This window comes from Taudactylus pleione, unplaced genomic scaffold (assembly GCF_031769625.1).
Source record: "Taudactylus pleione unplaced genomic scaffold, aTauple2 ptg000247l, whole genome shotgun sequence".
NCBI classification, from domain to species: Eukaryota; Metazoa; Chordata; class Amphibia; order Anura; family Myobatrachidae; genus Taudactylus; species Taudactylus pleione.
The window spans coordinates 2422218-2446427 of NW_028284649.1; the positions used below are offsets into that span (position 1 = coordinate 2422218).

Consider the following 24210-nt stretch of genomic DNA (forward strand, 5'->3'; position numbering starts at 1 on the left):
GAGGGAAGAGCTTTCCCAGTGGGAACACTATTTGGTGAGCATATTAAGCGTTATAGTGGTTGTGACTCTACTTTCTGGGTGCTGTGTATCAGTATACTCACTGGATGAATACTTGTTGCTGTCTGGGCTCTACCGACTTGGTAGCGAGTAATTCCCATCTAACAATTCTTTAACCCCTACAGACGTGTCCCCATTCCCAGAGCATTTCTGCGCCACATATGGTGCGAGACGCCTTGCACAATTTTGCGGCTCCTCCACAGGTAGCGATTTATACTGGGGATTTTTTTCGGGATTGTACGTCTTATTTGCGTCGTAGCCAAATATAAATTCGCTTACAGTGTACCAGGCACACTACACCCCTGCATCGTGCTTTTGTCACATTAGTGCCGCATATTTTAATAACGTCCCTGGCGGGACGTTATTGGGGAGCAGTAGTCCATAGCGCCCCAATTGGGGTTATTTAGCCGGATTTGTGGGCACATCTGTAGATCTCATTTTCATAGGCACCGGGAAGTTGCTAATGTTATTGTCCCTAATCACCAAGTGACTGCTTAGGTCACTTCATTGTGTCCACCACTGGGGAATTGTTAAATGGGCTGTGGGCTGTAAATACGCTAACATTGGGTATATGATGGGTCGGACATGTATACAGCACATGCATGCATGCCAAGACGAGGTCCTTACGCTGATCATACAATCAATAGAACAGCGCACATATCTAACAAATGAGTTTAGATGGATAGGAGGGTAGAATTTGGGTCTCTGCAATAGCAGCTATTTTCCCAAGGGAAGTTGGTTGTAGTGGTGTGAAACATCCCATCAAACTAAGTAGACAAAAACACAACTGCAGCAACACTAATGACCACTAGGCAGCGATGCCGAGCTCTTCACTCCTGGATTTTCTCTGAACACTCTTAAACTGGGTACACACCATTTCGATTACAGGCCGATTGGGTAAAACTATCCCGATCAGCCGTGCAGTGTGTACGGGCTTCTAAGGGATCAGGAGGTCAAACCGATAAATATTAAACGGTACATAAGATGCGACCTCCCGATCCCGACCGTTGCAGGGGCGTCAAAAGCCGTTTATCGGCTAACGCTCCTGCAATCCGGGACAGCGTACACACCTATATAATCCAACGGCCGTTCTCTCGATATTGGATGAACGGCCTGACAATTGTATAGGTGTGTACCCAGCTTTGCTTGTTAACTATTCTGTAGCTATCTGTGTTTGAAATATATATTAATATAATATAAATATATTTTTCAAACGGGATATAGTTTTGAGGCCGCCGGTCTCAATCCCGACATCGGAATCCCGGCAAGGGATTTAAGAGTATACACCGAAATACCGACGACTATCTTAAACCCGACACCGGAACGCAGAGGACGCCAGCCTGAATGAAGGTAAATCCAGGGCGCCGTTAGCATTAGCCACGGAGGGGGGGGGGGATTAGGATTAAGGAGTCTAGCAGGGTTAGGTTTTGGGGGTGGAGATTAGGGTTAGGCACCCCTAGGGGAGACGGTTAGGGTAAGACACCCCCCGAAGGTTAGGTATAGGGAGCGGCAAGGGGGGTTAGGGTTAGGCACCCCCGGGGGGAAGTTTGGGTTAGGCACCACTAAGGGAGGGTTAGGGGGGGACAGATAGGGGTGGGTTAGGGTACTTACCTGCCCTAGTCGGGATCTTCATCCTGTCAGGCATCCGCTGTGGGGATTTGAACTAAACAGCCGCCGGTATTTCAATCCAATTCCTTTCAAACACTATGAAAAGAGAATAATACAATGGGTCATTTTTTTGCATACTGTTTGCCCTAACTCAACTAGCTGAGCAAGTGACCTGCTTTACATTAAGAGGACAGCAAGGATGTTGTATCATTAAATTACTGGATTGAAATTTTTTTATAAAAGTGCAATTCCATACGTTTCCCTAAATATGTCTTTCCTACATCCCCCAGTACAGATCACCCCAACCCCCCCGTTACAGGCTCCATCACCCCACTACAGCGGAGGTAAGAACAGGAGCCAGCATGACCTCTAAATTAATCTCTTCTCTCATTTCACTTCTGCGAGGTCAGGTGCCATCAGTTTTATACATAATTGAGAAGTTATCAGTGAGATTGTCTGATTGTTTGTTTTCTCTGCATCTTGTATTTATAAATATACAATGAGTGTTATTACAGCCAAGTACATTGGTGCAGTCTGAGCGTGAAGGACGGATGTCTTTTTTAAGTCATTGTATTCTAATAGGTGAATTGTAAGGCTCGAATACCCTGTAATGGCAGCGCATTCCAAGATAACCACATGTACATATTCACTCTATATTGTATGTCATTATAGGCCTGGTACAGAGATTTATGGTGAACAGATTCACGCAAAACTCTGTTTGATCATCCGCGCACGCCCAGGAGCCGCACGTCGCATACGCAGATCTGAAGGTGTCGGCTCCATTTTCTGAGTGTTACGAAACCAGTGGCGGACGTAGCTTCACTCTCCCCGGCAGCGGGATTTCACCACATCCTGAGTAACTTGAGCACCCTAAACCCGTACCCTCCCCCCACACCCTAAACATATCCCTCCTCCCTTAGTGCCTAACCTTAACCCTCCCCCTAGTGCCTGACCCTCCCCCTACCCCCAGTACTTATGGTCGGGATGCCAGTGTCGGGATTCCAGCGCAGGCATTCTGACCGTCGGTATAGCTACATCCCGTTTATACAATCCTACTGGTGGAGACCTGGTCACCGATTCTGCATCCAATCTGTGCGTACACGTCTGTCCAGGTTTGCAGCATATCTCAGATCTACACCAGCTGAAAGCATTGCGTCACTGTACACATTCTTCCAATCTTGGGCAGACCAGCCTCCAGGCACATAAACATTGACATGATAATGAGCAGAGCTTCACAGCACAGAATGCTCTGCACAGGCTAAAGAAAAGGTTTATTAAAAAAAATAAATCAGTAACCAGCCCCAGACCTCTCAGTCTGTGCTGAAATTGGAAAATAAGGGGGAAAAAAATCAGCTTGTAGTTCCCCCTGATTCCCAATAACCAGCACCGGGCTGAACCATACTTGCCGACAATCAGCTCCCTCCTTCCGGGAGGGAGCTGATTGTCAGCTAACAGCGGGGGGGGCGTGTCCGGACATTTATGTCACATTGTGGGCGGAGCCGGGTGCGAGGCCACACGATCGCGTCTTTGTGGCCCCGCCCCCTCTTCACAATGCCATTTTCAGCATTGTGAAGCAGGGGGCGGGGCCAAGATGACGCGATTCAGCAGGAATCGCATCACCGCCCCCCTTCTCCCCCCGCTGCGGGAGTTTCTAGTTTATTCTGGGGGGAGGTCGGGAGGGTTGTTGACTTGTCTGACGTTCCGGGGGTCCGGGAGTGGCACCCGAAAATCGGGAGGCTCCTGGCCAAATCGGGAGGGCAGGCAAGCCTGGGCTGACCCAGCCAGAGGGATAATGCCGTAGCAGGGAAACACACAGCGGTATGGGGGTCCCTCCTGCCATACTGTTAACCAGCTGCAAATTGATCAGTCCCGGGCTGAAATCCCTCGGGAAACTCCAAACCCACCCAAAAGCAAATGGGGTCCCCTCTCCCAAGGGACAGCAGTTCCAGGGCTATTCCCTTTACCCCTGGTGGCGCGGTGGGTACTTGGTTAATGGTAATAAGAGTACTTCCGGGTACACACTAGGTGATATGTGAGCCAAGGATTTTGAGAGTATTAGTTTGGAAAACAAAGGATGTGTCAGAGAGTATGTTTTTTTTTTTAATAAAGCACTACTATAATCCATGTGTTGTCTTTATTTCAATATTTCTTTACAGGTGGACTACAAGCGCCAGCAGGCACTTAATGCCAGGGGATTAAAGTTTGGGCAGTGGGACTCAAAGCTGTGTGTGTGTGAACCCCTTGCCATTTTTTACCCATATTTTTAAATGCCAGCCTAGACTGAGAGGTCCAGGGTTGGCTACTGTTTTGGGGGGGGGGGCACAAATTTATGTATTAAATTAACCATTTATTCTAGTTTTAACACATAACGAAGCTGTGCTTTCCGGCCACCCACCAAAGCAGGGTTGCTGGAGACAAGAACCGAGCGAAACAAGCCAGCCGCAGCAGAGTACGCACCTCTATATCGGTCGGGCGATCGGCCGTTGGGTCTCCTGATTTTTAAGATGGTTTAAAAACCTTTTGACCCAACCAGACGACCAGTATTGAGTGAAAACACAAGTCGTGTGAGCGCACACACTCTCTCAATGCCGGACCAACTGGTACAGGGTCCGGCTTACATGCAAATTGTCCAAGTGTGTACCAGCTTAAGGGCCGCCATTGTATATTATCTAGATTTTGGATTGACCCCCCCAAGCATCATTATTTTTTTTGTTTATTTCAACATACATTTGCATTTGTCAGCTTTAATATTAAATGTTTTCAGCAAAATAAACGCCTCATGTGACCTCTACCATAAGTGTCTTTTATACGGCAAAGAGGCTTATTCTTTCCAATGGATAAAAGACTTGTTAGTGATAAAGATGACTGATCACAGGATCACAATCACCCTGTTCCCCTCACAGGACTGAGACTAGTTTCAGCACATTAAGACTTTCCTTCCGTATCGGCTGTACATAAAGTTACACATTTCTGACACATAGCTTACAATATCCCCCCCCGCTATCACGCTAGTGCCTTTTCTCTGTAACAAGAATGAGCAGGGTCTCCGGAGTCCATTTCCCCCCCCAGCTTTGGGCCAGGCAATTAAGAGTAACAAGACTTAAACCATCGCTAAGAACAGATGGGAACGGTCTCCTCCTTTGAATCATTTCTCCGTCCTTTGTGCCTCTCAGCGGCTCGGCCCCTCCTGAAAACCGCGGCACAACGCTGCGAGACAATGAGGTCCGGCTCTAATTTTTTTGTTTTCTTACTTCAAAATGTCTCGGTACACGGAGAGTGACACATGGCGGCCCGTTGCGCAGAAACTTAAGTGTACGGCACTCACGTCTTAAAAGAACAAAGCTGCTTTTATTAAATGTCACCAGGCATGCCGCTCGCTACAGTTTCAAAGTTTTTATTGCGAAAAATCAGGCCGGGCTTGCAGTTCCATGAAAGTGCCTTTTTAGTTTTTCTTTGCAAAAATACCCGCAGCGTTGAATTTACTGTTCTGCTTTCAATGGGAGGTCATTATAAATTGCTGTCAATTTAATAGCCCTCACTGCAAATATATATTTCTCCGGGTTTCTTATAGCAGAACATTTCCCCTGGAAATACATAGATAAGAAGCATGTGCAGTACTTAATAAAGAGATGCTTCTTACAAGAACAAAAATTCCCTTCTCCCTTCCTCCCTGTATCCTTGTTGTAGTATAAACATGCTGTCTTGCATTGCTACTCGTCTGTCTGCTGGGTACCGTTCTTTTACTATATTTATTCTGTTGGAGCTTTGCAGCGGCAAGCTGTTTTTCTTTATCATAGACGTGTCTAGAATGCAGTATATTTTCCTTGGTGTTGATGATGAGTCCTACAGACCCATGTTTAGACCATCTCCACCAGTACAGATACCGTAGGTCTGGATACTCTAGTACTAGTGGCCCCCCAGTGTATATAAGCGGATATTATGTTCTCATGCCCCCTAGTGTAGATATGTGGGAATTGTGTTTCCTGCCTCCTAGTGTATAAATATGGGATTTATGTTTTCCTGCCCCTCCGCCAACAGTGTAGATGTGTGGGAATTATGTTCTTCTGCATTTTAGTATAGATATATGGGAAATATGTTCTCTCACCCCCCCCCCCATGTCCCCTCCTAATGTAGATATATAGGAATTATGATAGATACGTGGGAATTATGTTCTCCTGCCCCCCCCCCCCCCCAGTGTAGATATGTGGGAATCATGGTCTCCTGCTGCCTAGTGTAGATATGTAGGAATTATGGTCTCCTGCCGCCTAGTGTAGATATGTAGGAATTATGTTCTCCTGCCGCCTAGTGTAGATATATAGGAATTATGGTCTCTTGCCGCCCGGTATTGGTATGTAGGAATTATGGTCTCCTGCCCCTAGTATAGATACTGTATGTAGAAATTATGGTCTCCTGTCCCTTGATTAAAATATTCTTTTTATTTAATTTTTTGCCACACTGATGGTCCTATCTAAATATTAGAGCATAGTCATTCTTTTGTCCTGCCCCCTAGTATAGATATGTAGGAATTATGGTCTCCTGCCCCCTAGTATTGGTATGTAGGAATTATGTTCTCCTGCCCCCTAGTGTAGATATGTAGGAATTATGTTCTCCTGCCCCCTAGTGTAGTTATGTAGGAATTATGTTCTCCTGCCGCCTAGTGTAGATATGTAGGAATTTTGGTCTCCTGCTGCCTAGTGTAGATATGTAGGAATTATGGTCTCCTGCCGCCTAGTGTAGATATGTAGGAATTATGTTCTCCTGCCGCCTAGTGTAGATATATAGGAATTATGGTCTCTTGCCGCCCGGTATTGGTATGTAGGAATTATGGTCTCCTGCCCCTAGTACAGATACTGTATGTAGAAATTATGGTCTCCTGTCCCTTGATTAAAATATTCTTTTTATTTAATTTTTTGCCACACTGATGGTCCTATCTAAATATTAGAGCGTAGTCATTCTTTTGTCCTGCCCCCTAGTATAGATATGTAGGAATTATGGTCTCTTGCCCCCTAGTATTGGTATGTAGGAATTATGTTCTCCTGCCCCCTAGTGTAGATATGTAGGAATTATGTTCTCCTTCCCCCTAGTGTAGATATGTAGGAATTATGTTCTCCTGCCCCCTAGTGTAGATATATGGGAATTATGTTCTTCTGCATTTTAGTATAGATATATGGGAAATATGTTCTCTCACCCCCCCCCCCCACGTCCCCTCCTAATGTAGATATATAGGAATTATGATAGATACGTGGGAATTATGTTCTCCTGCCCCCCCCCCCCCAGTGTAGATATGTGGGAATCATGGTCTCCTGCTGCCTAGTGTAGATATGTAGGAATTATGGTCTCCTGCCGCCTAGTGTAGATATGTAGGAATTATGTTCTCCTGCCGCCTAGTGTAGATATATAGGAATTATGGTCTCTTGCCGCCCGGTATTGGTATGTAGGAATTATGGTCTCCTGCCCCTAGTATAGATACTGTATGTAGAAATTATGGTCTCCTGTCCCTTGATTAAAATATTCTTTTTATTTAATTTTTTGCCACACTGATGGTCCTATCTAAATATTAGAGCGTAGTCATTCTTTTGTCCTGCCCCCTAGTATAGATATGTAGGAATTATGGTCTCCTGCCCCCTAGTATTGGTATGTAGGAATTATGTTCTCCTGCCCCCTAGTGTAGATATGTAGGAATTATGTTCTCCTGCCCCCTAGTGTAGATATGTAGGAATTATGTTCTCCTGCCGCCTAGTGTAGATATGTAGGAATTTTGGTCTCCTGCTGCCTAGTGTAGATATGTAGGAATTATGGTCTCCTGCCGCCTAGTGTAGATATGTAGGAATTATGTTCTCCTGCCGCCTAGTGTAGATATATAGGAATTATGGTCTCTTGCCGCCCGGTATTGGTATGTAGGAATTATGGTCTCCTGCCCCTAGTATAGATACTGTATGTAGAAATTATGGTCTCCTGTCCCTTGATTAAAATATTCTTTTTATTTAATTTTTTGCCACACTGATGGTCCTATCTAAATATTAGAGCGTAGTCATTCTTTTGTCCTGCCCCCTAGTATAGATATGTAGGAATTATGGTCTCCTGCCCCCTAGTATAGATATGTAGGAATTATGGTCTCCTGCCCCCTAGTATTGGTATGTAGGAATTATGTTCTCCTGCCCCCTAGTGTAGATATGTAGGAATTATGTTCTCCTGCCCCCTAGTGTAGCTATGTAGGAATTATGTTCTCCTGCCGCCTAGTGTAGATATGTAGGAATTTTGGTCTCCTGCCGCCTAGTGTAGATATGTAGGAATTATGGTCTCCTGCCGCCTAGTGTAGATATGTAGGAATTATGTTCTCCTGCCGCCTAGTGTAGATATATAGGAATTATGGTCTCTTGCCGCCCGGTATTGGTATGTAGGAATTATGGTCTCCTGCCCCTAGTATAGATACTGTATGTAGAAATTATGGTCTCCTGTCCCTTGATTAAAATATTCTTTTTATTTAATTTTTTGCCACACTGATTGTCCTATCTAAATATTAGAGCGTAGTCATTCTTTTGTCCTGCCCCCTAGTATAGATATGTAGGAATTATGGTCTCTTGCCCCCTAGTATTGGTATGTAGGAATTATGTTCTCCTGCCCCCTAGTGTAGATATGTAGGAATTATGTTCTCCTGCCCCCTAGTGTAGATATGTAGGAATTATGTTCTCCTGCCCCCTAGTGTAGATATATGGGAATTATGTTCTCCTGCCGCCTAGTGTAGATATGTAGGAATTATGGTCTCCTGCCGCCTAGTGTAGATATGTAGGAATTATGTTCTCCTGCCGCCTAGTGTAGATATGTAGGAATTATGGTCTCCTGCCGCCTAGTGTAGATATGTAGGAATTATGTTCTCCTGCTGCCTAGTGTAGATATGTGGGAATTATGTTCTCCTGCCGCCTAGTGTAGATATGTAGGAATTATGGTCTCCTGCCGCCTAGTGTAGATATGTAGAAATTATGTTCTCCTGCTGCCTAGTGTAGCTATATGTAGGAATTATGTTCTCCTGCTGCCTAGTGTAGCTATATGTAGGAATTATGTTCTCCTGCTGCCTAGTGTAGCTATATGTAGGAATTATGTTCTCCTGCTGCCTAGTGTAGCTATATGTGGGAATTATGTTCTCCTGCTGCGTAATGTAGATATGTAGGAATTATGTTCTCCTGCCGCCTAGTGTAGCTATGTAGGAATTATGTTCTCCTGCCGCCTAGTGTAGATATGTAGGAATTATGTTCTCCTGCTCCCTAGTGTAGATATGTAGGAATTATGTTCTCCTGCTCCCTAGTGTAGATATGTAGGAATTATGTTCTCCTGCCGCCTAGTGTAGATATGTAGGAATTATGTTCTCCTGCTGCCTAGTGTAGCTATATGTGGGAATTATGTTCTCCTGCTGCCTAGTGTAGATATGTAGGAATTATGTTCTCCTGCTGCCTAGTGTAGATATGTGGGAATTATGTTCTCCTGCCGCCTAGTGTAGATATGTAGGAATTATGGTCTCCTGCCGCCTAGTGTAGATATGTAGAAATTATGTTCTCCTGCTGCCTAGTGTAGCTATATGTAGGAATTATGTTCTCCTGCTGCCTAGTGTAGCTATATGTAGGAATTATGTTCTCCTGCTGCCTAGTGTAGCTATATGTAGGAATTATGTTCTCCTGCTGCCTAGTGTAGCTATATGTGGGAATTATGTTCTCCTGCTGCGTAGTGTAGATATGTAGGAATTATGTTCTCCTGCCGCCTAGTGTAGCTATGTAGGAATTATGTTCTCCTGCCGCCTAGTGTAGATATGTAGGAATTATGTTCTCCTGCTCCCTAGTGTAAATATGTAGGAATTATGTTCTCCTGCTCCCTAGTGTAGATATGTAGGAATTATGTTCTCCTGCCGCCTAGTGTAGATATGTAGGAATTATGTTCTCCTGCTGCCTAGTGTAGCTATATGTGGGAATTATGTTCTCCTGCTGCCTAGTGTAGATATGTAGGAATTATGTTCTCCTGCTGCCTAGTGTAGATATGTAGGAATTATGGTCTCCTGCCGCCTACTGTAGATATGTAGGAATTATGTTCTCCTGCCGCCTAGTGTAGATATGTAGGAATTATGGTCTCCTGCCGCCTAGTGTAGATATGTAGGAATTATGTTCTCCTGCCGCCTAGTGTAGATATGTAGGAATTCTGGTCTCCTGCTGCCTAGTGTCGATATGTAGGAATTATGTTCTCCTGCCGCCTACTGTAGATATGTAGGAATTCTGGTCTCCTGCTGCCTAGTGTAGATATGTAGGAATTATGTTCTCCTGCTGCCTAGTGTAGCTATATGTGGGAATTATGTTCTCCTGCCGCCTAGTGTAGCTATATGTGGGAATTATGTTCTCCTGCTGCCTAGTGTAGCTATATGTGGGAATTTTGTTCTCCTGCTCCCTAGTGTAGCTATATGTGGGAATTATGTTCTCCTGCTCCCTAGTGTAGCTATATGTGGGAATTATGTTCTCCTGCTGCCTAGTGTAGCTATATGTGGGAATTATGTTCTCCTGCTCCCTAGTGTAGCTATATGTGGGAATTATGTTCTCCTGCTCCCTAGTGTAGCTATATGTGGGAATTATGTTCTCCTTCCGCCTAGTGTAGCTATATGTAGGAATTATGTTCTTCTGCTGCCTAGTTTAGCTATATGGGAATTATGTTCTCCTGCTCCCTAGTGTAGCTATATGGGAATTATGTTCTACTGCCCCCTAGTGTAGCTATATGGGAATTATGTTCTCCTGACGCCTAGGGGTATATTTACTAAAGTGAGAGTTTTTAGAAGTGGAGATGTTGCCCATAGCAACCAATCAAATTCTACTTAACTTTTAACTAGCACCTTCTAGAAGATAATAGCTAGAATCTGATTGGTTGCTATGGGCAACATCTCCATATTCAAAAATGAGCGTCGTCAAGAATCTTTTATGTAGCCTGGCGTACACTCCACCACTGTTTAGTAGTGCAGCCTCCTCTACTTCATTCAACCAAGACAGCTGATCCATTACTCCTTGGCCATGAAAGGGAAATGGTTCAAATCCTAAGGTACCGTAAGGCCCTGACCCCTCTCTCAGCCCAATGCCGTATTACTGTTCTCACCAGCATCTGATACCTGGTGAGATACTAATGAGGGTAGAGCTCACACACCACGTACTTTTCCACCCGGCTAGCCGATTAATACACTGGATGGGACTGGCTGCAATAGCAAGGCGAACCACGATAGCTGGTATTATACGTGCATTGTCTGCAGCCTTTGTGTGTTTGTCGAGTCACAGCTTTTAAGCACAAATGGCTACCTGCAGGTAATAACACTGGAACAAAAACATTTCATAAGGGCATTTAATGGGGAAGAAAGAACCCATGGTGATTTTTACTGATCCCTGCACGATTTAAGGGGGGACAAAAGGGACACAAACACTGGGAATAATTGAAGCATCTCTTCACGCTGGAATAATAGCTCCGATAACCACCGACAAAAAAAAGCGAGACATTCAAATTGGAGATGTTTTTCTAAAAGAGTACACAAGCTTAAAGTAATGCTTGTTAATGTCTCCTGTGTCAAACTCCTAAACCCCTCTCACAAACAAGCATGGCTTGTGTGTGTATGTACACGCGCGTCTCTCTCTTTGGTTTTTGTTTTTTTCCTTGACAAAGGAACAATAAGTAATTTATGTGACATGTAGGGAGGATGAATTTCCTTCTGCCTTTCTGAGAGGTCCTGCTGGGACTGGGGGTCAGGGGTCCCGGGGTAGTTTGTGGAGCTGAAACATTCTATAGAAACCCTGCAGCAGGGAACAGCACTTCCCTGTGGTAACGGTGAGCGTGGTATATCATTAGCCCCGCAATGTCACTTCTCCCCGGGGCCAATTCTGCTATTTTAAGCGTGACAGATTTCAATTTGTACATGTTGGCCTTTTTGGGTTTTTTTTCGTTTTGCTTTTAATGGTCTCTGTTTGCTGCAAGTGCTGCTCATTTTCATGTTGTAGTGCCAATAATAAAGGCCTTGTGCTACCGTCGAACTGTTCTCTGCCTTTGTATGTCATTCCGTGTGATCTCATGTTAACTATTAGTGTACGTATAGTGCTGCAGAATCTACGTCTATAAAAGATGGTGGTATTTGTTGAAGAACTGGCTTCTGTCCAGCCGCACTGTTTCTGCCTGGAGTAGTTACTATACAGGGCCTACCGTAAGAGTGCTGTATGTATATGTGTATGAGGGGATGTAGGCAAAGGGTCGGCAGTGACAATGTGTCAGCATTCTCAGAATATCGACAAGTGGAATGTTGCCATTGTCAGAATGTGGATGTTCGGGTTAGGCTGTGGGTGGGACGGTTAGAGTTTGGTTGCGGGGGCAGGTTAGGGTTAGGCTGAGGAAAGGATGTGGGTGTGGCTGTGGGTGGGACGGTTAGAGTTTGGTTGCGGGGGCAGGTTAGGGTTAGGCTGAGGAAAGGATGTGGGTGTGGCTGTGGGTGGGACGGTTAGAGTTTGGTTGCGGGGGCAGGTTAGGGTTAGGCTGAGGAAAGGATGTAGGTTAGGCTGTGGGTGGGACGGTTAGAGTTTGGTTGCGGGGGCAGGTTAGGGTTAGGCTGAGGAAAGGATGTAGGTTAGACTGTGGGTGGGACGGTTAGAGTTTGGTTGCGGGGGCAGGTTAGGATTAGGCTGCGGAAAGGATGTAGGTTAGGCTGTGGGTGGGATGGTTAGAGTTTGGTTGCGGGGGCAGGTTAGGGTTAGGCTGCGGAAAGGATGTAGGTTAGGCTGTGGGTGGGATGGTTAGAGTTTGCTTGTGGGGGCAGCTTAGGGTTAGGCTGCGGAAAGGATATAGGTTAGGCTGCGGGTGGGAGTGTTAGGGACAGATTAGGCTGCAGGGGCAGGTTAGGGTTAGGCTGCAAGAAGGGGTGAGGCTAGGGTTAGGCTGCAGGAGCAGGTTAGGGTTAGGCTGTGGGGGCAGCAGGATAGGCTGCAGGGGCAGGTTAGGGTTAGGCTGTGGGAGGGGGGGTTAAGGATAGGGTATAAATACTCACCCAAATACCAAAGCATCGGAGGTCTGACCTAGACGTCACAGTCACATGACCACTGGGACCTGGAAGATGCAACTGCAGCCATTGGAAGCAGAGTCGAGCTACAATATGTTGACATTTTAACATGTCAACATTTCATCACTGTCTAGATGAGGAATGTCGACATTCTCATGTCATCATCATGAGTGACGACTGATGACACATCGTACCCAACCCATGTACAAGTGCTCCTACGGTTTTGGATTGAGTAAGCTACAGTAGCATGATTTACTTATAAAGCATAAAATGTTGTAATCTGCATATACAATCACATACGTTACATCTGAGCACTTCCTTTACCTCAATATGCTTTATGCCTGAACCCCTTACTCTATAGGTGACACCGGTACCTATTGTTGGAGGGACAAAGTAATTGTAAGTAAGAAGCAAGTCTGCACAGACACATTGATTGTCCCAAGCCAGAACAGTGTTCCTGGTAGCACAGAGATCAGCTGTATGTTCTGCCACGCTGCATGCACAAATACAAATGCATATATACTCCCACAAGCAGAGTTCTAGGCATCTTGCGGACTGTGACCTCCTATCTGTATGCTGGGTTTGTTACTTATCATCATCAGTGCTAGGTGCAAATGATATGCCTGGAAACAGGTGTATTTACACTCGTGTCCAATTCTGCATAGCCTGCAGGTGCTCTGACACGCCCTCGCTGACCTCTGGAAGCGTGACAGCTCTCCGTTACAACCCAGCAGAGCCTCTTCAGTCGTACGTGTAGGTGCAAGTGAACTGGGTGTGACTTTGCATTGCCTGTACCCGAGCTCGCTCAGTTCCCGGAGCATGCACCGTGCAAAATTACGCAACAGGCGCACGTTCAACTCTGCACAGGCTCCAATGTGCAACTCGCAATATTCACAATGTTCTATGCAGCACTATGGACCATTAGTCCAAGGCTGGATCAACACAGTCAGATGAGGCTTCCAGAAGACCTCTCACCGTTACCTTGGTCAGACATCCACCTGTTAATGCTGGCAGCCACTTTCCAATGTCACCGGCAATATCAGACGGGTACCGGAAAGTTGTGAACTGCGCAGTACTGCAACAGATGACCGGGTTCCGGGTATGTTAGGAACTGTGATTCGAAAGCAACCACTTTTTCAGCCGAGTGTAGTGCAGGTGAATCACATTAAATTTTGACCACCAAGGTCTATGACAGGTTGGACAGTGATTTTGTAGTCTTGCGGTTCTTGGGTCTGTTGGCAAATCGAGGCGCCTGTGGGAAACCTAAGAGCTTCCCCAAGGGCATTTCAAAAGAGACACAGCATCTACATGGCGCAGTGCCGCTATGTATTTCTCTTCAGCGTACAGATCAATTAGCTGTTCATGATTCAGGTTGATGAATTTTGTCTATTAATCACAGGTAGCCAGTTATTGCACGGAATCTGACCTCCAGAATTGTTCCTCTCATCACTGGTGATGGATCATCTTCTGACCCGGCAATGCTGTCACTCTCACAGAGCAAGAGCATTCTGGTTGTTGGCCATGGCACACTCATCCGGCTGTGTGGCCTTCATGCATTGCCCTGCATGTGGCAGCGTAACCCTATGCTCTAGTCCTGTAGCTGAAGATAGTTTCCACGCTACTTACCACACTTTGTTCCTCCACTTTGGCCACCAACTGACTGTAACATTCAACGCTCTCCGCATGTAATGGGACCTGCTCAATAATACTCAAGAAACTCTACTTGACCCATCCCATCTAGTTACCAACCCATCTCTTGGCCGCAGTTTGGCCCCAGATTACTCATGTTGTATGCACATTTTCTCACCACCAACCACCGGTTTCTCTTCAATCTGACTTTTTACACATCCAGCTGAAAATTACAATCAGTGACCATGTAGCGGCCAAACCAAAAGGAGAATATTCCTGCTAGATTGATATTATTAATTCCTACCTTATATATACCATACCTCCCAACACGACCCTCTCCAGGAGGGACACAATGCTCTGGTCCTGGACTTCCCTGGTAATTTATGATTGGTGGAGGCTCGAGAGGTGGGGCTGCAGGACAGTCCAAAATTCAAATAGGGGAGTCACACCAACTGCCAGTGAGTCCCAGCCAGTGATGTTTGGCAGTGTGTGAAATGACAGTTGGTGTGACTCCCCTATTTGAATTTTGAACTGCGCTGCAGCCCCGCCTCTTACCAGGGAAGTCCAGGACCAGAGCATCGTGTGTCTCCTGGAGAGGGTCATGTTGGGAGGTATGCGATGTGTCATACGTCCGATGCTGGCCACGCCGGCTGCATGGTACACTGGCCACGCCGGCTGCATGGTACACTGGCCACGCCGGCTGCATGGTACACTGGCCACGCCGGCTGCATGGTACACTGGCCATTTGGCCCGAGCAGGTGGTCTTAAAATGTATTCTTATGTACGTAGTAATCCAAACAAATTGATTGCACCATTGTCGTAACTATTGGTTAATGTGATCAGAAGATGACCACCGATGACCTCTATTAGCCGCCCTCCATCTTTAACCAGCGTTATCTATCTCCTTCTAGTCTCTAACACCTTATACTATGATTTATTTATTTTCCATATCTGGATCATAGTGACTGTGATAATAAATCTTTAGAAATATATTTTCACCAACCCTAAAAAAAAAAAAAAAAAAAGCAGATTATAGTGTGTAACCTTCACGGTCATGTATCCACACCCCTGAGCGACAGTTGCCTAACTTGGTCAATCTCCTATACACGTGGGGTGAAGTGAGCGGATTAAAGCAACGTATTTATCAAAAAACAAGAAAGTGTTCTTCCGTCAGGCTGCAGATCTTAGACTCTGGAGCCTCCGAGCTGATGCTGCGAGGTTAAAGACGGTTTTCTTAAACAGCCGTCATAGTTTCAATCTCTGTGCATGCTGGCAGCCTGTATTTGTCTGCACCAGGTAAATGATGCACAGGGGAAGGGGTGGGAACAAGTCACACTGCAGTATGAATACACTGCTGGTCAGGGCGATGCAGCATGGAGGAGTGAGTGACGGGGGGTAATAGAATTTTTACTGGTTGACCGTAAAATCCAGTATGGAGCCCTCAATTGGAAGTCAAGGCACTTCATATGTGCTGGTGATGGTGTACGTTATTGATTTTGTGCCCTTACTGGGCATTTCACAGTAATTATTTATGGCAGTGGCTCCTAGACCTTCTTGAATAACGATGCCCTATATTCATACTTGTCGAGGAGGCTACTGAAAATTAGATTGCACTCCCGGGCGCCCGGAAAAGTGTAGTAAGTCTCCCAGCCGGCCGCCACACGCACACCCCTGCAACGGGCGAGAAGGGGCTATGGCACAATTCGGGCTGAATCACGTCACTGTGGCCCCACCCTGCTTCACACGACGCAATCGCTTGTTCATGCCCACCCCGCTTTGCCCATAATTCCAGGTAATGTCCTGGGCCACGTCCCCATACCAACCCCCCACCCCCACCCCTCACTGTGCCGACCTGGTTGCCTGCTCCCAGAAGGGGCAGCCAGAATGTCGGCAAGTATGCCTTTAGTATCAGTACACCCCTAGACCAAACGTTTCTTAATGAGACATTTAGAAAAATTGTTCAATTAAATAAATTGGGCTGACCTGTCAGCCTTAAGCTGGGTACACACTTAATGATGTGTACCCAGCGCCAATGTCTGGTGCAGCGGGTCCCGGCAGGGTGCTGGCATGGGCAAGTGCGTACAATGCCTGCAGCGACGTCACGACAGCGGGGGGCCATGCTGCATTATTATCCATTATTGAGCTGGGCACCATGCCATTTGGTTCAATTAAATATCATAGGTGCACATTTTGATGTGGAATTTTTGCGCTGCACCTGCCCAAATCTGCCACCCTTCAGGACTGTACATCCGCGCAGAAGCATCCCCTCGTGAACGCTCACGAAGGAGGCAAAGAAGATACTTTTTGAATAGGACGATTCGTCTGTTACTGTCTGTGCAGCGCAGACGTCCTATATTGTGTAACCTATATCATTTTAAGGTATATTGGCCCTGATTCAGATATGGGAATAGAGTAAGATAGAGCACAGGTTCTCAAACTCGGTCCTCAGGACCCCACACAGTGCATGTTTTCCAGGTCTCTTCACAGAATCAAAAGTGAAATAATTATAAACATCTGTGGATCTTTTAAAATGTGTCAGTGAGTAATAAATACACCTGTGCATCTGTTGGGTCTTCTTAAACAGCCTGGAAAACACGACCTGTGTGCGGTCCTGAGGACCGAGTTTGAGAACCGCTGAAAATAGTGCGAGTAACTGTGCATCTTGGTGACACCATGCTGCACTACAGGAGGGGCAGATGTAACGCGCAGAGAGATTTAGATCTGGGAGGGGGGTGTCCAAACTGGACTCTACATTGCAGTTTTAGAATAAAGCTGTCCAGCATTTGTGGGTTACATGCAAAAGCAGCCATTATTTACCCCACATGCAAAAAAACAATGTATGTATTTCCACCTCTTGCATTGTAACATGGTTTGCCCAGGTACAGTTACTTACTCTATCTTACTCTATTCCCAAATATGAATCAGGCCCATTGTCCATTTACCTACTACAATAAGTTGTAGATTTCACTGACAGGAACTATTGTTCTTTTAATGAGTCTTACAACTGTATATTAGATATACTGAACGCAATAAGTGGCTCTGAAAGCACTTTTGTTTGGTTCTTCGAATGGAAAAATGTGTGTGTGTGTATAAATATATATACCACGTTACCCCTTCTGACAGACCCACCGCCTCCTGCGGACTCCCCACCTTTTGTATCAATAAGCCTCGCTGGAAGCAGGCAGAGCACAGATCACTGCTTTACATACACCCACAATGCTCTATTAACCCTTCTGTTGCCCAGTGACCGGTGTAATTTAATGGTTAACATTAGCGGCATCTCTAGCTGTAAAATAAATAAAAAAAATCTGGCCTTATTATAAGCAGGAGAATATTGCAGAACACTTCAGGGTTAAAACGCCTCTCAAGCGATACACAATCTGATTCATGTACAATATATTGTGTTAGGTTTTCATTTCATCTGCTTAGAAACCTGTTTTATTTTTGACTCACTGCTGTGTTTTGTCCATCTGAGGAAACTTAACCGATAGCGATATTGCAAGATGGTGACAGAGATCTTGGTTGTCATGGTAAATCTAGAAACGCGCTTCTGTCAAGGTTTTGTGCGCCCACCGACAATGATTACATGTGTGCCAGCAATGAAGTAATGCCGCTAAATGACCAATTTCCTCTCTTGTTAAAGCTGAAAAAGTTACAAGTTCAAAAAACTAAACTCCTTCTGCGCCTCTTCTTGTCTTCTACAGAACCTGCTGTTCCGTCACGGCTAATACGCACAGGAAAGGAGGAGAGCCTACCGAAAATGGACGACAGAGGAAATTACAAGTTGAGAAAGTTTTGAGTAACAGTAAAGCTGGAGAGTTATCTTATAATAGATGAATCTCTGTCAAGAATGAAAGTTTGCCTGATGCTTACATCTGGAAAAGGCGGCCATTTTGTAGAGATGAGCCACCACCCTAATTCGCCAATAGGCTGGGTTCTCATGAAATGGCTGCCTCCAGTCTGCGTAGGTAGTTGGTCCAGATTTGGACTGGAACTGCCTCTATGCTTCTTCTCATAATTTCTGCCATTTAGTTATTAAGTTTACGCACATTTTTAGTGTATGTCTATAATTATGCATTCCAAAAGAAAAAAGTGACATTTGATTCAAGATGGGGATTGAAAACCTGAGCTCTGATCCCAAAAACCTCTTCAAGATTAACAATTTGTCGCTCACATTTCCAGCCAATCACAGAGATGTTTATTAGCCTTTCCCACTGAATAGTTTTTTAGACGTAAGTTCAGATTCCTTTGAATTCAATGAATCCTCAATATAATCTAGTTATGAACAGGACATATATATATATATATATATATATATATATATGTATATGTGTTAGATTTCAGTATGGAACCGTAGCGAGTGAATTCAGTATAAGGTTTACATGGTGCAGGGCCAGTTTGAGGACAGCGAAAATGTGGCGATTGTCTCAAGCAATATATTTGAAACCGCCTACAATAATACAAGGTTTCCTAGTGTGTCTGATTATTTAATATACATTCAGTATCTGTAAAACACTTAAACGTTCTTTTCTAAATATTTTATTAAAAATTTCCCGTAAATAACAAATATCTGTATTTTTTATTTTTTTTGTCCTAAAAATCAAGATGGAATGTTAAAGAAATACCTAAATCCCGATAAGTGTTGCTCACAAACTATTCCTCAGCGGTCTTCTACCACTTTTCCACCAAAGTCCCGGGTCTGACCTGGGATTTGGAACACCGTTCCAAACCGGCACAGACTCCTTTTCCACTGCGACACTGATCCAGGTTATTCCCGGTTTGGCGCGCTGCACGTACGTGCAGTGCAGGCGCTTAGAGATTACATCATCTCCTTGTGCCGGAATGCGGCTCTCACCGTGCTACAAACGGGACCGTTTACACTGCAGCTCGGGTAAATGTACTCGGCTGGAGCCGTTTCCACTGACTAAAAACCCCAGGTTGCTGCGCGTTCATGTGCAACAACCCGGGATTTTCAAGTCGGTGAAAAAGGGGTATTAGTTGATTTAGGGATAAGGAAACTACTCATAGATGTCCAGAGCAGGTTCCTCACCTGTGCCCCCCCCCACCCTTCCTGTCACTTTTAAACTGACTCCTGAATAAATGCTGAATCCATTACCCTAAGGGATAACCTCCATTTTGTCTGACGTTTTCATTGAGCAGTATTTTGACTCAACTACAGCCCTGTGTGATGGCAGCAGCTTCTGTGCTGTATGACTTGCTCATGTCCTGGAGATAGCAGGACATGTTCTGAGCTGATCAATAATAATTTTCACTCTTATAAGTCGACCAGTCCTTGTCATTAACGCTGGTTACTAATGAGTAGAGAGTTTATCTGTATTCCCCCGTCATAAATACACCTCTCCAGGTTTCATTCACGGCCCAGCGTAACTTCCTGTAACCTCACAGCCTTGGAATATCCGTCCATATTTATTTTCGATTGCAAAACAGGAGAGTAATGTCTATAAAGCAATCCCAATAAATTCATTTAAATAAAAAAATAAAGAAAGAAGTTTATTCTTTATCACTAACCACAGGGAGGTGTCCGCCTAGAATCCTGCCATCCTGGCTCCTTTTCACTATGGGAGAAGTCCGGTTCTGCTTTTCCCGCTTACTTTCCATCTACGTTACCCATGGCTGGGTTCATTAAGTGGTGCATTTTATTTTAAACTTGTTGTAGACTTTTGTGCAGAAAGCAGTCATGTCTCACCGTGAAGAGGAGTCAGCTCGGCAGGCTGGGCAGTAATAAATTCCAGTTGATTGATTGTCTGTCGACCAAAGACCTCTTAATTAGAGATGCCAATGATTGTCTAGCAACTGGTTGGTAAGCCGATGGTGAAGAGCTTTGTATCTATTATGCTGAAACGTGTATAATGCCATTTACGTCCTTGCTTCGCGGTTGGGTTATTAGTCGATGGTTAAACAGATTTGGTATTTTCACTTGGTATCCGGTAGGATGAAGATGCACAATAGCCGGGATCCTGTGACCGGTGTGATGTCACGTCTATCACCTGTCTTGAATTTGCTGGATGTGATGCATGATTGGAGTGTTGCTGTGTAGCTATGTGTAATTAATCCGTAAAGGGAATGTTTTATATGGATAATTAAAGTCTTTTATAGGACGAAACAGAACGTGCTCTGGGCCTCTAAGGTACATGCAATACCTCAGGATATCTATGAATCATTGTCAATCAATATCCTTTGCCATACAATCTTCAGAAACTGATAGATAGCGTTGCATCATGTAGGCCCAGACCATTGTGGCGGTTTATTTTGTGTTTGCCAGTGCTGCACACTGCCAGCGTACACTCCTGTGACAGAATGGGCGCATAATCCTCCCTGGCATTACCACTGTGTAGGCAGCTATTTAGTAAGGACGCCGGAACGCTATAAAGGCCTGTGCACAGCTTAGTAAATCTATGAGAGTGTGACAAACGGAAACGATCCATCTCTATTTAAGCTTATCGACCTCCTACACACCCTGAAGGCAGCCATTTTGTGTACTGAACCACAATACGCCTCTTACCTCAGGTTGTCAGTGGTTCCTAAGCTGCATTTTTTGTGTGATTACTGGTTAACTCCACAAAATGGCTGCCTCCAGTATAAGTATGGATTCTGCTTATATGATTTTTGTATATTAGTTAACATCTGTATTTTTTTTTTTAATGCATTGCAGTGTGAATAAATATTGTGCACTATACATTTGTTGTCATTTACTTGCATTGTGTAACATTGCCAAAAATAAAGTCCACAAGAAACTCACACTGTCAGTGTTTTGTAATGGAGCGTCTGGCATCTGACAGCATAACTGAGGTGGACGCAGTGTCAATTTCACTCAATTTCACTCGCAAGCGGTCACGGCCGGCCCCAGACCCCCACGAAAAACTTTACCTGACCTGTCGGTAGCAGAGAATAGAGAGGAGTTCCCAGTCCCCCGGCCTCAGGCGACACCAGAATCCCAGCAATGGCAGCAGCCTCAGTGACGAGGGCTCTGCAGAGAGACAGAACACTGAGCGGGTGGGACGGGAATGTGACATGCTTACTGTTTGTTCCCAATTGTAAAGCACAACGGAATATGCTGCGCCATACAAGTAACTGTTAATAATTGACCTATGATGTCACACGACTGCATCTCCATAGGTCACAGCCAGGAAGAGTCCAGGGCTACCCGGGCCCGAAGTTAGAACTGGTGGTGCGGTTGCCGTAGTTTGAATTAGGAGTTAGTGATTGACGAGGCACTAATCATTTGGGGGAGGTAACGGGGACTGGCGTCTAAACCGCAAGCATGTCACATTTGTTTTGGGGTCATGTTGCAGTGGTAAAGGCTTTGGAGCTCATTCCGACCCGTTCGCAAGCGGCCGCTCGCTCGTTCGCGGCCGATGTTTAGCGACCGCTCATGCACACGCTTCATTCAGCGCATGCGCGAACTCCTCAGAGCGATCGAAATCCGCTCACTCGCCAAGCAAAGACAGCCCAGTGTAATGAGTGACAGGAGAGGCCATTTGTGGGTGGTAACGGGCCGGACACTAATAACGGGGGAGTGGAGGTGCGAACGCAGGCGTGCCTGAGTATTTCAACGCCGTTTCTAAGGCGTGCATAATTAACAGACAGTGTAATAGTACATGTCACCAGCCTTTTTTTTACACTGAAATCCTCGCAGTGCTTGCGGTAAGGTAAGGCAACCACAAGCGCTGTGAGCTCTTCCGATGGTCCTCGATGTACTAATGTTTTAATACACTTCCTGGAGATGACGTGCGCTAGTGGGTGTCTCTACATACGCTAATGGGCGGCTGCATACACAAAGTGATCACTCGCCAATACAAAGTGGGTGTGCTTTTCCGAGCCAGCGCCTGCCATGCCGTCACTTAGCCGAATTTGCATTCGCTGGGGGCGAGCGATCGCATCTAGTGAGTGGCTCTGAATCAGGTCCTTTGTACGCAGAATTCATATGCAGTGGATAATGCTCCGGTGTCTTACTTGCTACGAACATTCTGAGTAGACGAGCGGTGGTGCGTCTTTATACACAAGAGGCAGACTCGCGACGCTGCTCCTGGGTGTCTCAATACAAATCCTGGTACCTGCGACATTTGCTTATTGTCTCACAACCTCTGCATGCGGATTCGCAGCCTCTACGGGTTTTGCAGCCACCACTGAATCAGGCACCAATGACTGGTCTGCTAGTATCATGTGATGTAAGGCAGAGAAGCACCACCCCTTGTAAACCATTTCTGCTTCTTCTAAAACATAAAACAGGGAGCATACCGGGGTCATTTAAGTGAAGCATAATATACAAGAGGTCATATAAAAATTAGGGATGTGCGCTGGACCATTTTTGGCGGATTTGGATTTGGTTCTAATTCATCATCCGGCTTTGGATTTGGATTTGCCAAACTGCGGTGACTGGCTTTGGATTTGGATTTGGATTTTTTGCCAAAATTGGCAAAAAAAGCTAAAATTACATAAATTGGGCTTTTTTTTCTTCCTAGAGTGTTATTTACCTCAATAACATTAATTTCCAGTCATTTACAGTCAATTTAGACCACCTCACAGCTTAAATTATTCGTTTCACCATTATTGGCCAAAGGTTGCAGTGAGCTGACTGGTGACCAAGCGTCAGAGCAGCGGCGCAGTGGCACAGACACCACAGTTTAAAGCACATCTATGAAACTATGCCACACAGCAGTGGCAGAAATGAAAGGTAGTGCTAGATGGAATTGTCCTTGGGCCCTCCCACCCACCCTTTATGTTGGATCTTAAAAAGGACATGCACACTTTAACAAACAAAGCATTTCAGCGACAGGTACTGCCACTTTGTGGCTGAAGTGCTTGGTTTGTTTGGGCCCCCACAAAAAAATCTTCCAATCTACTAAAGGCAACAGGTCTACAGTGGCATGATGTCACCATCATTGCCATCCTCACCCTCATCAGTGTGTACATCATCCGATTCCTCACACAATATCAGTTCATCCCCGCTGGAATCTACCATTACAGATGTATCTGTACTGTGACGTGATTGGTGGGAAAGGTTTTCCTCGTGAAATTTCCAGTTCATTTTAATGAACATCATTTTTTCTACATTTTGTGGAAGTAGCCTCCTTCGTCGTTCACTCACAAGGTTCCCGGCTGTACTGAAAACTCTCTCCGAGTACACACTGGAGGGTGGGCAGCTTAAATAATGCAAAGCCAGTTTATACAAGGGTCTCCAAATTGCCTTTTTTTTCTTCCAATATTCGAAGGGACTCTGTGACATGTCTACGTGTATGGTGTCCTGAAAATAATCCTCCACCATTCTTTGGATGGTAATCGTATTAGATGGAGTTGCGGTAGAGGTGTCACTGGTGTTGGGCAAATCTTTTAGACCCGACCAGATGTCAAAATGTTGACTTGACTTATCTGCATCACCACTGGGTCTTTTGGAAAAGGTGCATTTTTTTCTGGCTGCTGCTGCAGAAACCGAAGGAGGAGACGTCATCGTAGTGCCATGTGTCACTTCAGCTGCCAACTTGCTCACCAGGAGCGCTTTGGTTCTTTTAAGATCTGGGTCAGTTGTAAAGAAAGACACAGCATATGACTTGAACCTAGGATCAAGAATGGTTGCTAAAATATAATGATCAGATTTCAAGATCTTGGCCACCCGTGGATCCTGGCGAAGCGAACAAAGGACTTGATCTATCAGTCCAGCATACTTTGCGGAATCACTTTGTTTAATATCATCCTTCAATTTCTCCAGCTGCTTTTCCAAAAGCGAAATCAGGGGAATCACCTTACTCAAGCTAGCAGTGTCAGCACTCACTTCACAAGTGGCAACTTCAAATGGTTTGAGCACCTTGCACAAGACAGAAAGTACTCTCCACTGTGCTGGGGTA

General features: G+C 45.2%; 1 protein-coding gene across 2 annotated transcripts in view; it reads left to right on the forward strand.

Moving 5' to 3' along the window:
- The window catches only part of CHCHD6 (coiled-coil-helix-coiled-coil-helix domain containing 6), a 300917-nt gene extending 279833 nt beyond the window's left edge, over window positions 1-21084 (forward strand). Inside the window, exon 9 of one of the 2 annotated variants that reach the window (XM_088479857.1) lies at window positions 18052-21084. In XM_088479857.1, coding sequence (XP_088335983.1) covers window positions 18052-18075 — 24 coding nt within the window. In that variant the 3' untranslated portion in view covers window positions 18076-21084. The remainder of the gene's footprint in view (window positions 1-18051) is intronic. The other variant, XM_088479858.1, reaches the window with a different exon arrangement.
- Window positions 21085-24210: the final 3126 nt, after the last annotated feature.